The 15,052-nt window shown below is 30.3% G+C and overlaps 2 protein-coding genes across 2 annotated transcripts in view; both read left to right on the plus strand.

Annotated features, from left to right (window-relative positions):
• Positions 1 to 5,172, plus strand: part of LOC126971439 (homeobox protein Hox-B6-like) — a 43,662-nt gene extending 38,490 nt beyond the window's left edge. The window contains exon 5 of the mRNA XM_050817759.1: positions 1,439 to 5,172. Coding sequence (XP_050673716.1) covers positions 1,439 to 1,768 — 330 coding nt within the window. The 3' untranslated portion in view covers positions 1,769 to 5,172. The remainder of the gene's footprint in view (positions 1 to 1,438) is intronic.
• The window catches only part of LOC126971401 (alpha-1,3-mannosyl-glycoprotein 2-beta-N-acetylglucosaminyltransferase), a 258,468-nt gene that overhangs the window by 151,525 nt on the left and 91,891 nt on the right, over positions 1 to 15,052 (plus strand). The window lies entirely within an intron of this gene.

Here is a 15,052-nt window from a genome sequence, read left to right on the forward strand (position 1 = left end):
AAGTAAAGTAAAACAATGATTATGGTGGGTACAGAATGCAATTCAATGTTAGGCAAACAGATAAGACATAAAACAACCTACATATGTTATTGAAACATTTCATAATTATTGAGTATGTGCCTTTGAAGGCTCGCTTTAAAAGAAGTCAATGTTTTGGCATTTCTTATTTCTGTGGGCAGGTTGTTATATATCTGAACTCCCTCGAAGGTTATTGTCTGTTTTCCATAATTACTTCTCACCATTGGCAGCTCAATATGACTAGCCCTTCGTGTAACAGTTCTGGTTAAATTCCTTTTTTTAAAGAAGGATGTGTTAGTGTGAATTTTTTTATTTAAAACCTTGTAAATGAGTACGCATGTAGTGTATGTGTATAATTGTCTGATTGTCATAATTTTTGTTTCTGTATAGATTTTTTCAGTTGAAGTTAAGTAGGGATAATGAAACAGTAGCTTTACTAGTTTATTTTGTGTTGTCTGTAGCTTAACTAATTTCGACTTTGCAGTACAGCCCCATATTTCTATGAGATACAATAGGTGTGGTTTAACTAGTGAATTGTAAATTGTAAATCGGACACGGCGTGGAATAGATCTGATAATGTTTCGTAACATACCAATTAGAGATGATAATTTTGTTCTTACTTTATCGATATGTGGAATCCATGCCATATTACTGTTCAAAATGAGGCCTAGATATTTCTCTTCTCTTTTTTCTTCGATTTGTTGATTATTTATTCTTAAATGTGTGAAAGGAGGAATAGTTTTGTTTTTTGCTTTAAAGATGGTGTACCAGGTTTTAGATATGTTTATAGTTAAAAGGTTACTTTGAAAGTATTTGCTTGTTTTTGAAGTATTTGCGCTTTGCCAACCATAACCATACTATCAAGGACTCGGGAACTTCTATTTTATAAATAATAACTATTAAATACCATGCCATTGTCATTATGAGCCGAACAGGCTACATTGACTAGACTTTGAGTGTTCTTACTCTCTCATGCGTCTTACGCTCGTAACATCTAACCTTATATATTACATAATCAAGATGATATGTGTTCGTAATAACCAATTTTAATACATAATTAGTTAAGTCTACAATAATTGGTAGAGTCAAGCTACCACCTTAAAAGCCCAAACACATGATCGGATTTTGGTACGGCCCAATCTTCGGACAAAATTATTATTATTACTGTCCAGACCGAACCGAGTACGACGCCGCGCCGGACCAATTTGTGCAAGTTGCGCGCCGGACCAATTTGTGCAAGTTGCCCACCGGACCGTCTGATGGTCCGGCCGTACAAAATCCGACCTTACCATAAATAATTAAATTTATTTACTTATAGCCTAATAAAGAGAAAGATTGAACAACAAATTCTATTTTTCAACCTTAATATAATATAATAGAATTGTAGTGAACCTTTTTTAACGTTCCATTTTCTGTCCAGGTAAAAATATGGTTCCAAAACCGCAGAATGAAGTGGAAACGCTCGAAAAAAGCGCAACAAGACCACAAAAAAGAGCCGCATTCAAGCGACGAGAAAAACAAAAAGGAGGCGCACAACGACCCCGACAAACAGCCCGCGCAAATGGCGGCAGATCTGACACCTGTCAAACCGCCCCCAATGTTAGACAGGGACAGGATGATCGCGCTAGAGCGGGAGCGAGCGATGGCGGCGGCTACCTTTAATTCGAATTTGGAAAACAATAGACGTGTGGCAGTTATGAACCAAGATGGCCGACCGGGTATAGATATGTTTAGGCCTTATGTAGTATGAGGCATTAAGTAGTTTTTACTTTTAGCTTTAAGTATTTGGTCGTGATTTGTGCAATGCATTGTAATTAGTGAACAAAAAAAATATGGAATCATTTTAAGATTAGAGCTGTGTTACCAGTGTTTTTGTGATCACCGAATTTTATCCCAGTTTTTCGTTTGTAAGTAAATAAGGCGAGTACTTCTAAAATAACTTAAAAGCGATACTAAGTACGTAGTAAGTAGATACGAATTCTAAGTACCTACTTATATAGATAAGAATCAAACAGAATAGAATAAAACTTCTGTGGTTAAATAATATATAAGTAATAACGATAATTATTACCTAAGTAAAAATTGTATATAGTCTATGGTATCGCTTCAGAACAGTGTGTAGGTATTAACGAGTTACATACCCTTATGCTACGGCCACACTACCTTACAGTATACTGCGATGTTACTGCTTAAAACTCCTCAAGAAGTGATGTCGATATATTATGGCTTACCTAGATATGGCAATGATGTAGGCGGTAAAATAATTAAAAAGTTATTTTTTTCAGTTTTACAACATGTTGGTACGTCAAAGTTACAAACTGCACATAATGAGTGCGAAAATTCATAAATCTTGTACATTCCAACAAATAAAATTACAATTCCAAATACACAGAAGATGGTGGATTATAAAATATCTCAAAGGTGTTAACGACTTATTTGCATTACATACATACAAAAACTGTAGATTGAATATTTTTATAAAGAACTGTGTGTGTTCTACGACCAACACCGAATCCAAAAAAATCTCAATATTAGGTACTTTTGACTGTTTGTCTGTATGTTTTTACGCGCAAAACGCAAAAACGAATGAATAAACGCAAATTTTCACCCGTCTACGACCAACACCTATTTTTGTTTCGCGATCTTTATAATATTATTCTATTCCTTCCATAGATACAGGTTGCAAGATGGCGAGTGAAAAGTGCGATAAATCATGAACAAGATATAATGAACAAGTCATTTACAAACTATATACGACTGGACTGGCGGCTGTCAAAGTGCTTTTGTGCCTGTTTGATATTCGCCATTTTGGCGCTGATGGCCATGTAGCGAGAGTACTGTGGAACTAAAACTAGTGATGACAACCTCAGCAAACATCGATAGATGGTGGTAAAATATTTACAAAAAAAGATTTGATTCTTGAAGTATAAATACCACTAATATTGTACGTTCCTTCGCAGCCATTTGTAATATATATATATACGTCAAAATTAGTTTTCTGGACGCTCGCGAGTGGCGCTTTAAATAGGCACAAATAACTTATGTCAAACATATAAAACAGCCTGTCCAGTGGTATTTATACAGGTCAGTGATTTACTATCGACAAAATTAAATCGTGACACACCTTATTAATTTATGTTTTTTCCTAAATTCATAATAAACAACTACAACTCTGGTGTTGCAAGAGAATTATGAGGGCGGTGATCACTTCACATCAGATGACCCCGTACTTACTGTCTATAACATTGTAAATAATTAAACTATAATTTTTTTAACATCACAATATATCAGGCAATTGTAATACGTATATTTTATTTAAAAAAAACACTGTTGAAATGTCGGCTCATTGAAAATTCGTACAAATAATTTGATAGTCACAGAGTTATATTCTCTATAAATAAGCCTAGGGTAAGATTTAAAATTCCTAATAACTATAGCGTGTTCGTCGAGAGTTGATAAGTAATATGTAACCTCTCGGATTAGCGATTGTCGTATAATTATCGCTGTCTGCATACCGGGCGTCGCTTATTGCCGCATAACGAATTTTGTGGTACGAGGTACACAGCTGTTGTCAAACGCAAGGTGGACGCTATTTTATCCGTAACGAACAGAATTTATGTTTTAATATAAGTTATATTGTAGATATAGTATATAATTATGTACTGATGCAGGCCAAATATAGATTTAAATTATAAAATAGTATTTATAAATGTATTATAGAAGACGGAAGAAAAACATTTAATCAGTAACTTACTTCCTATAAGTATTATAAAGATAAGTAAGTATATATAATTTAGTCACAAGAGTATATTCATTTGACTTTTTTTGATTGGTGATTTTTAAGATTCTTCTTTGCTCAGGTATCTTGATCAGAGAGATAATATCATATCTCTCTAATTATAATCCATTGACGGTCAATAATCAACAAGACCTACACCAAAGGGCGTAGCTACCGCCGTATCAATTATACGGGGCCCCCGACGTACATAAGCAAAAATTAATAAAAAATTTTGCTGTTTACCGAAAAAAAGGAGAGTACACATTTAATTTGAATTGTTTCAAAATGTTGGTAAATGTGACAGATAGATAATTATGATAAATAAATATTTATTTTAATTTTATGCAATATTTTTTTTTCTTTTGTGAAAAATCTTCATAAGCAAATATTTTTAACCAAGCCGCGCTACGCCACTGCCCACATACTGATGTGTTTTCTATTTTCGAATTCATATGAACGTTTACTCGACGCTTAAGGTCGGCAACTCTCTTGTGATTCCTTTGGACTCAGGTGTCCCCAGAGGGTATTCATTTATAACAAGTGTATATTGTAATTTAATACAAATACGGCGACATTAAATGATCGCACAAGAAGAACTACTTGAAATGATCATTAAAAAGTATATTAACCTGTGGTATTAAAGTCTAAACACATGGTCGGGTTTGGTACGGTCGAACCATCGGACAGTTTGATAACTGGTGGGCGTGGATGAGCAACTCTGACCAATTGGTCCAGCGTCGTACTCGGTACGGTCCACACGGTAGTAATAATTATTTTGTTCGGTGGACAATGCGACATAACCTCGAATATGGTCCAGTACCGGACCACATCCTATTCAGCCGTACCAAACCCTGTGTGTTTAGACTTTAATACCACAGGTTAATATATTTTTTTATGATAATATCAATTAATTTTTCTTATGCGTTCATAATGTCGCCGTTATTTGAGCCAATGAGCAGTCGCCCTCACCGTATTTCTTCATGAATTCACCGCCCGTTTGCCTTCTTATATATAAAAATGCCGGCTGCAATTAATTTTTTTTTGTTGATGGATGATAATGTGTTCGCTTATAAAACAAAAAAATATGAATCAATAGTTTTTTTTTATAAGCTCCTATCTGTTTTTTTATTTATTTTCTATTTATTTAGTGGCATTGGATGCAAGTTTATAGGCCAGGGCCTATCTGCTAAATATATAATATTGCCATATTCAAATCATTATTTTTGACTGTATTCAGATCGTGAGTTTTAGAATCAATAGAATTATGTATTAAGGAGAGAATGTATTATAACATTTATTATTCTAAGGCTCAAGACATCGCACTTATCAGTATTATTCAGTTAACTGTACATATTATTATTAATATTATGTAAAAAGATCTCTATAATACGTAGATGTAATTAAGTTGTAAATAATAAAATATTTAACTATAATGTCGTGTTTTAATTTAATTCAAAGAATTATTAATAGTTCTAAGAAAAAATATATATTATTATCAACGTTACGATTAACAACTAGAGTCACGCTCATAAATTATGTGAAGCAAAACTCTGCCTACACGTCTATTAGGCAGAGTTTGCATTCAGTTGTGTTTTGATAGCGCTTTGAATACTACGCCACTAAATGACAAAGTGTTCAGTGCAAAACTGTCAAAACCACAGCATATTGTTTAAATAACTTAAAAAGGATCGAGTGTCGTATTTCAGGTAAGTGACCCTTAACATTTACAAAATTGTTTAATTAACTTAAATTTTGAATCATTTTGCTAAATATTACATATCCATTGTAAGTAACTATGTCTTTATTTGGAACAAACACTACAAATACATGTGAACATTTACAAAATATAATAACAAATAATATGAAAAACTTTTCTTAATAATTACGAATATAATATACATGCCTAATCTAATTAAAACTAATAACTACAGCTATAACCAAGACTGTCACAGTACTGTTAATAATGTCACAGCAGAACTGTCAAACTGTGTGTCATAAATTTATCATGGAGAAATATTCATACAGACATGAAATTTGAAATTAATTTCTTAACAGTTAAGATATTATAATTATTGTAACACAGATTGGGAATGGTTGAATTTAAACAATACTTTCAATACCTATTAGGGTGTGCCAAAATGTAACTTCCTTGATGGATCTTTTAAAATTGAACCTAATTTTGAGTTCCGCTTTTAACACGAGTTGTATTTGGGCATTTCCTGACATATTTTGATCGTTAAGAATTTATTTGATTTTTTAATTAAGTAATACGCTTTTAATAGCTTCTGCTGTATGTCTGTTTGTAACCGACTCCATTGGAGTTGTTTTTGTTTAGTACCTGTTCTAAGACAATCGTTCTTTAGGAGTAAACTCCAGTTGCGTCGGAGCTGACACACACACTTTTTTATTTTTGATATTTTCATCAATAAGTGACTAATAAGTACCTATATATATATAACTTTCATGCATTTATCCTACGAGAAATATACTATGACTCAACGCTTCGTATAATATAATAATTATAATATAATAATAATGATAATTTGGTAGAACGTGCCACTAATCTACTTACTAATATAATATTTTCTATGATATTTATTTCTATTAAATTCTTAAATTATTTGTATAATAAGGATAAATTTTAATAATGTAGGTTCTAGTTTAGGATCACTGTTTAAGCATCTACTAAAGATACGAAAGAATAATTATTATTGTTATTCCATCAAAATTATTAAAAGAATTATGTAAATTCTGTTTCACCACAATAAACAGAACTTTTGAAATTTAGCATAATATAATATGAAGTATGAATCTCTTAAATTATTATTGAAAACCCGTTGACAATTTAACAGTTTTGTCATTTTTATTGACCATTGACAATAACACAGTTGAATTAATTTTAATTTAAAAATCATCAATGAATCATAAACACACCTCTATGCTCACCTCAACACCGTGTACTTTTAATATAGTTTTTGTAATGAACAATGGTCTCATGCGTGTAGCATGAGACCACATTTCAAAAATCAAAATATGTCGTATCGACCTTTCGGAAACATCCGAGCGTACGGGTCACAATTCGAGCCGTGAATTTCAAACACCACACAAAAGCGTTAGGAACTGTTATAGTGCGTTTCGCTTTCGATATTACTTATACTAGCGCCATCTGTGTATGTTGCTAGAAACTATTTTGTGGTCCGTGTAACGTGTTTGGATATAATATTTATTTAAAAATCCCGCACTCTCAGGTAGACTGCGGTTTATTAAAAGAATTTAATTATATAAGAAGGAATTCTTTTCGCTAGATTTAAGCTGTACGACAAATGCCAGAGAAACTTCTTTTGAACTGGTTCCAAGCGTTTGTTATATACATCGTAATGCAACCCGCATTATGATGTGCCAAACGACGGTAGTCGGTACAGTATTGTAAAGTGTTCCGCAGTCCGCACAAGTTTAAGCACAACTGACTCTGAAATAAATGCTTAATAATTTTTTAGATACCTATTGAATCAATATGGGAGTTAAACCGTAACCTGTTGTCGATGATGACCCCTAGATCCCAAACGAGTTTCACTTAAGCTTTGGCAATACCATCAACATAGTATGTTTTCGTTGGTAAATTATGTTTTGGCTACTTTAGCGGATCACGTCAGATTTGTAAGCTGTCATTAAGCTCATTCCATTTTCCTGACACCAGAAAGCTATTATGAAGAAGAAGAGCTTTATCGAATGAATTAACTTGTCTTAAGAATTAAGATTGTCAGCAAATAAATTAAATCTAAAGGCAATTGTGTATGTCATTAATAAATAATGGTCCCAAATGGGCGCCCTTTGGGACACCTGACAGAGTGGGCAAAGGTATAGAAGAATAGCCTTAAATAACAACAGAAGTTTTAAGGTTAGATAAATTTAGCACAATTTTAAGAAAATATCACCGATTCCAGAAGAATAAAGCTTGTAAATAAGTAGTTCATGGTTCAATTTGTCAAAAGCCTTGCTGAAATCGGTATAAATAGCGCCAATTGAATGACCATGATCCATTTCCTCAGAGAGATCGCCGACAAAGGACATAAGGTTAGTAACTGTAGATCGCTGTAGATGTTGTTGAGATATGAAAGTTTGACTTGAATGGTATGAGAGAATCGGATACACCAGAACCTCAAAAATTTAAGTAATATTATGACTGTTAATGGATAGTGGTCAGGTGACAATTGTCAGTAGGTACATTAATTATGAAAATTTAATATACGTTCACAAAAATCGTTACCTTTTTGTAATAAAAGTGAGTTTCATTATTATAACACTAGAAATAAAGGATTACTTGTAACTTATTCTCGTAGGCTTCATAAGATATATAATAGCTTTAAGGTTAAATGTTTATTATAAAGTCCCAGCCACTGTTCAGGCTGGCTTCGTTGTAAACAATATTTCTTGTTCTACTTTCGGGTTGAAGAAAAAACTGGTGAACTGGAGGACGCCACATACAACTATGATGGCCATGCAAGAAACAATCATTTCTGAGATCTATAACGGCTAGTTTCAAAGTTTGGCCCAATGCTTTATTAGTTGTCATCGCGTAGCATAGATTAACCGGAAATTGCAGACGTTTTAATTCAAATTGGTAATCCGATGGTATCAAGGGAATCCTAGGGAAAAAGACTATATCCCCTTCGTTGACGCCAATAAAAATGGTCATTTCCGTCACAACATCTCAAGTATTTAGAGTGTGAAAAAACTTGACTCTACAAAGGGAGCCGGTGCAAATAGATTTGCGTCAGTTGTGCAGTGAAATGTGCTAGTATCATTAGGACTGCTTCTATCGATTATCATAAATAAATCTCTGGATAATGCTGTATAATCCCATTAGTAGTAGGGATTCGCCGGTTCTGGCTCACAGTAGTGGGGATTCGCCGGTTCTGGCTCACTTGTTCGAGATGCCTACTAAAAAAAAAAAAAAAGTTTGGTGTCAAACTGGGGGTTTTGATGTATTTCCGAGCGATTGCGCTGATCCGTTTTTCGATATCTCTTATAGTTTCAAAGTTAGCTTTTTAAGTTAAACAGATCAATACTCATTACTAATCAGTGGTAATTAACCTAATGATTGGTGAGCGACTCAATGTCGATTCTTTGAAAGTGATAGATGTAATTAGTAAATTACCTCTCACATTCGTTGCTACGATTAAAACGACAGTTTTGTGTTGTGTTTATTATTGAGTTAACAGATGATATAAATAAAGTATATAATAAAACATCGTTGCAGATTGTATCATTTTAAAAATATTTGATGAAATCATTCAAACTCTTCTTATTAAACTTAAAGTATAGATACATTAAACAGTACTCTCAACACATGCTGCGGTAAATAAATTCTTTACTCTTGTAGTTTTGTAGATATACTTTCTGCAATTGCTTTGTAAAAACCTCAGCTGGCATCCCTGAGTTGGACGATCATATGAATTGAAGTATTGTCCAATACCCTGCTCACCAATGTGTATTGCAACCCAGTGAGAGCTTGGCTTATTTTCACTATCTACATTGCTGACAATATAACAGGGCGTTACAACGTATATCGACAATCGGTTTGCTGCGTAAACATTATTTTGAATACTGAGATCAATTTTATTCAAATAATTCTGTATCTCGATTGTATTCGTATTACCTTAGAATAATGTATTTAAAAGTTATTGGATTACAACTTACAATAAAACAAAACATCATTTTAAGTACATATTTAATTTCAAAATGATAAGGCAATATAGTAGTAAGTTTAACTAAAACGAATACACACCCTTACAAACAATCAATTCAAACAAAAAATCAATCAAACGATCATACATAAACATAACTGTGGTAATCTACTGAAATATTATGATTTTTATCAATTTTATTGTACAAGAGCTTACTCAAAACGAACTTTGATTTATGAAATATGTAACTTGAGTTAAGTGATAAAGCTCTTTGTCATTTTCTTAATGTAACAAATTTTGGGATAAATAAAATACACTCCTCCTCATCCACATCCACACATCTCCTCATCGGGTCATTAATTATTTTTAGTATTAGTTTAAGATTTTTCTTCCGCCAAACATATTATAGAGATCAGGTAGTTATATCTTGAAACTAATTGACATGGTTGAGATTGTATAAAGGTTTCATTTCATCAAAGCATCAGGTGATTTAGATACAATTTGTGTCACTGACACTATTCAAAAATATTATAAAATTATTTACGAAAACTGATTTTCCACACCCACACACAATGCACCCTCTACTACAAAAAGGGTTCATATAATATAATGAGACTATTTATTGTTAAACTACCATTTATTGATTATATTTAAATAGAACAATCTTTAAGTAAAACAATATACAGTATCTACATCATAACTTACTCCACAAGTTATATATCTAAATAAAAGATGTATCTACTCTCATTCTTTTCAAAAAAATAATTCAAACTTAAAACTTATATAACATTTATTTTATTTTATGATGACTCCAAGCTAAGGTATCAATATAATTTGCTTAAATATACCGTTTGGTATGACAAACTAGATTTATTTATGCTTTATTGACTTAAGTCTATGCATTGAACAATATTCATTCTTATTTTTAAATAGGCACTATTCATTTTCATAGACTTACTTAGTAACACTTATAAAATTTGGAGTTGCATTTTCCCGCAACATCTTACACATATCTATCTAAGTCCTAGGAATTCATTAAATATGTTAACTTTGTTCCATCTTTAAAATAGCCTAACTATTATTATTTTATATATTGAGTTTTAGATAACAAAATATTTTTTCTGCATTGTCAGATGTTTCGAAACGCAAGTAAATCAGGTTTTATATCTCTTTAAAAATTTATACATTAAAATATAAGTATCAGTGTACAATAATTTTGATATATTTCGAAACTTATTTAACATATAGTTATAGTATAAGTCATCGTATTAGAGTTTTAGAAATATCCAATATACCTGCAATATACCAAATAAATATGATTATTGAGGAACAATTTAGTCTTTTGTAATTGAACTGCAACCAATTTTCATTTTAAAATAGATAAACTTTGGAATTCTATCTTGGCAATTAAATCATACAGTGCAATTATACATTTACTCTTTTTTTCAATATTTTCCATTGTTATTTAAATATTTGAGGTATTCATTAATTTATAAGAATCTTTTCGAAATCAGATGTAGGTAGCTTGCATGTTTGTATTTAAATCTATGTAATTTTGTAACCAAGCGCTTTGTTTGAATTTTAAAATTCTATGATTTTTTTATAATGAGACGATTTATTGTTAAACTACCATTTATTGATTATATTTAAATATAAAAATTTATAAATAAAACAATATACTGTACCTACATCATAACTTACTCCACAAGTTATATATCTAATCTATTATTTTCAAAAAAATAATTAAACCTTAAAACTTATATAATATTTATTTTATTTTATGATGACTCCAAGCTAAGGTATTAATATAATTTGCTTAGATATACCGTTTGGTATGACAAACTAGATTTATTTATTCGTTGAGTGAAAATATTATGCTTTATTGACTTAAATCTATGCATTGAACAATATTCATTCTTATTTTCAACATCTAATACATACGTTTAGATCTAAGTCCTAGGAATTCATTAAATATGTTAACTTTGTTTTCATCTTTATAATTATCGTACCGTACTTCTTTTTATTGACTTTTGGGTAGCAAAAAAATTTTTCTGCAGTCAGAGGTTTTGAAACGCAAATGTAAATCAGGTTTTATATCTGTTTAAAATTTTTATATATTAAACTATCAGTATCAGTGTACAATCATTTTAATTTATTTCGAAACTAATTTAACTAGTGAAAGTCATCGCATTATAGTTTTAGAAATTTTCAATATATAAAATCCCAACTAAATAGGTTTATTGAAGAACAATTTAGTTTTTTCGTAATTGAACTGCAACCAAATTTTCATTTTAAAATAGATAAACTATGGAATTCTATCTTGGCAATTAAATCTTGTACAATTTTACATTTAATCTTTTTTCAATATTGTCCATTGTTCTTTATACATTGAGTTATTCATTAATTTATAAAAATCTTCGAAATCAGATGTAGGTAGCTTGTTTATGCATGCTTGTATTTAAATCTATGTAATATTTTAACCATGAGCTTTGTTTGAATTTTAAAATTCTATGAATATTTTGTTTTTTTCTGTGGGTGAGACATTGCTTTAAATTTCTAAAGTAAATGACATATGTATTTTTATTACGAAGGTTTGGAACAAATTTTATGCTTTTTGTATCATCAATACTTACATTTTATATTCTCGGGGCATAAGGATAGGTCAGAATGTAAATCATGCAGTTCAATTGAATATTCTTGGTCTGCTTCCAAAATAAAACCAAATTCAAAATCATCCGGAACATCAAAATCTGTAGGGACATCTACCCGTTCAAAACCTTCTGTAGGAAGGAATCGAGATATAGCCCATCCGTAATGGTTATTAGCATCAAAATAAGTTATAAACGACTTCGTAGTTTCATCTTACAATAAGTACTCAATAAAATGTTAGAAATATTTTTTTTCTTGAACAAAATCAGTGTGCAGACTAAAATTAACGTAAAAAATTGTAATCTAACTGATTTCTCAAATATATATCATATCATTTTTGATAGAGTTCAAAAACATTTCTGGTGATTCGAATGTTTGTAATTTGTAAGATTTACTTACTCTTAATTTAATATGAAGTTATTCTATTACAAAAAGCTGATCATTAACTGTGACGTTTTAAAAGTAATATATAATTGCATTACGTTATTTTTATATAGGTTACTTGTAAGATAATTTGAATAATATCTTTTCCGTTGTTCATGCATTAAAATCTATTGAAAAAGTAATTGATATTATTCCACAAACGTAAGAAAAATACAAGGCATTCACAAAAATTATAAAAATAAATAATCGTAAAATTCAACTGACATGTTGATTCGTTTAAATTTTTTCCATTCAGTTTAGACAAACTTGTCAAATATTTGAAGGAAGAACAATTTCAAAATTTAAGACTAAATTTTCCAAATAATAATAATTTTTTACGTCTCAGAAAAAAAGAATTGATCCATTTGAATTTATAACACCACACGATTGCTTAAAACTTTCAGAACTCCATGATCGTGATATATTTTACAATACAGTTACCGACACACATATTTCCGATGAAGATTATAAGTTAGATAATTCAGATTTATATCTTAAAATCAATGTTTCACTTAAAACAAAATATGTATTTGAAAATTTCCCAGCTCTATGTTTACAGACATAATATGGTCTAGATCCAGCACATTATTATACAGCGCTTGGGTTAAGTTGGGGTGCTATGTTAAAATGCACAAAAATTAAATTAGAATTACTTTAGGGCTTTGAACAAATAGCTTTTATTGGATCGGGTATTTGAGACTGTATATCTCAATGTAGGAATCGTTATAAAAAAGCGAATTTAAACAATTAAGTATAGGTTTGTAATACTATAAAAAGAAACCACTGAAATATTTGCATGTCTCTCAAGACGAAACATGTGCCTACTCTTAAATTTGTAACGACTTTACTTGTGAATATTTCTGGCAATTAAAGAACTTTGACTTTGACTATGCGAGAACAGGACAAAGAAAAACGAAAGTCGTTTATAACTTATTTTGATGCTAATAACCATTACGGATGGGCTATATCTCGATTCCTTCCTACAGAAGGTTTTGAACGGGTAGATGTCCCTACAGATTTTGATGTTCCGGATGATTTTGAATTTGGTTTTATTTTGGAAGTAGACCAAGAATATTCAATTGAACTGCATGATTTACATTCTGACCTATCCTTATGCCCCGAGAATATAAAATGTAAGTATTGATGATACAAAAAGCATAAAATTTGTTCCAAACCTTCGTAATAAAAATACATATGTCATTTACTTTAGAAATTTAAAGCAATGTCTCACCCACAGAAAAAAACAAAATATTCATAGAATTTTAAAATTCAAACAAAGCTCATGGTTAAAATATTACATAGATTTAAATACAAGCATGCATAAACAAGCTACCTACATCTGATTTCGAAGATTTTTATAAATTAATGAATAACTCAATGTATAAAGAACAATGGACAATATTGAAAAAAGATTAAATGTAAAATTGTACAAGATTTAATTGCCAAGATAGAATTCCATAGTTTATCTATTTTAAAATGAAAATTTGGTTGCAGTTCAATTACGAAAAACTAAATTGTTCTTCAATAAACCTATTTAGTTGGGATTTTATATATTGAAAATTTCTAAAACTCTAATGCGATGACTTTCACTAGTTAAATTAGTTTCGAAATAAATTAAAATGATTGTACACTGATACTGATAGTTTAATATATAAAAATTTTAAACAGATATAAAACCTGATTTACATTTGCGTTTCAAAACCTCTGACTGCAGAAAAATTTTTTTGCTACCCAAAAGTCAATAAAAAGAAGTACGGTACGATAATTATAAAGATGAAAACAAAGTTAACATATTTAATGAATTCCTAGGACTTAGATCTAAACGTATGTATTAGATGTTGAAAATAAGAATGAATATTGTTCAATGCATAGATTTAAGTCAATAAAGCATAATATTTTCACTCAACGAATAAATAAATCTAGTTTGTCATACCAAACGGTATATCTAAGCAAATTATATTAATACCTTAGCTTGGAGTCATCATAAAATAAAATAAATATTATATAAGTTTTAAGGTTTAATTATTTTTTTGAAAATAATAGATTAGATGTATAACTTGTGGAGTAAGTTATGATGTAGGTACAGTATATTGTTTTATTTATAAATTTTTATATTTAAATATAATCAATAAATGGTAGTTTAACAATAAATCGTCTCATTATAAAAAAAATCATAGAATTTTAAAATTCAAACAAAGCGCATGGTTACAAAATTACATAGATTTAAATACAAACATGCAAGCTACCTACATCTGATTTCGAAAAGATTCTTATAAATTAATGAATACCTCAAATATTTAAATAACAATGGAAAATATTGAAAAAAAGAGTAAATGTATAATTGCACTGTATGATTTAATTGCCAAGATAGAATTCCAAAGTTTATCTATTTTAAAATGAAAATTGGTTGCAGTTCAATTACAAAAGACTAAATTGTTCCTCAATAATCATATTTATTTGGTATATTGCAGGTATATTGGATATTTCTAAAACTCTA

Source organism: Leptidea sinapis, chromosome 23, assembly GCF_905404315.1.
Source record: "Leptidea sinapis chromosome 23, ilLepSina1.1, whole genome shotgun sequence".
NCBI classification, from domain to species: domain Eukaryota; kingdom Metazoa; phylum Arthropoda; class Insecta; order Lepidoptera; family Pieridae; genus Leptidea; species Leptidea sinapis.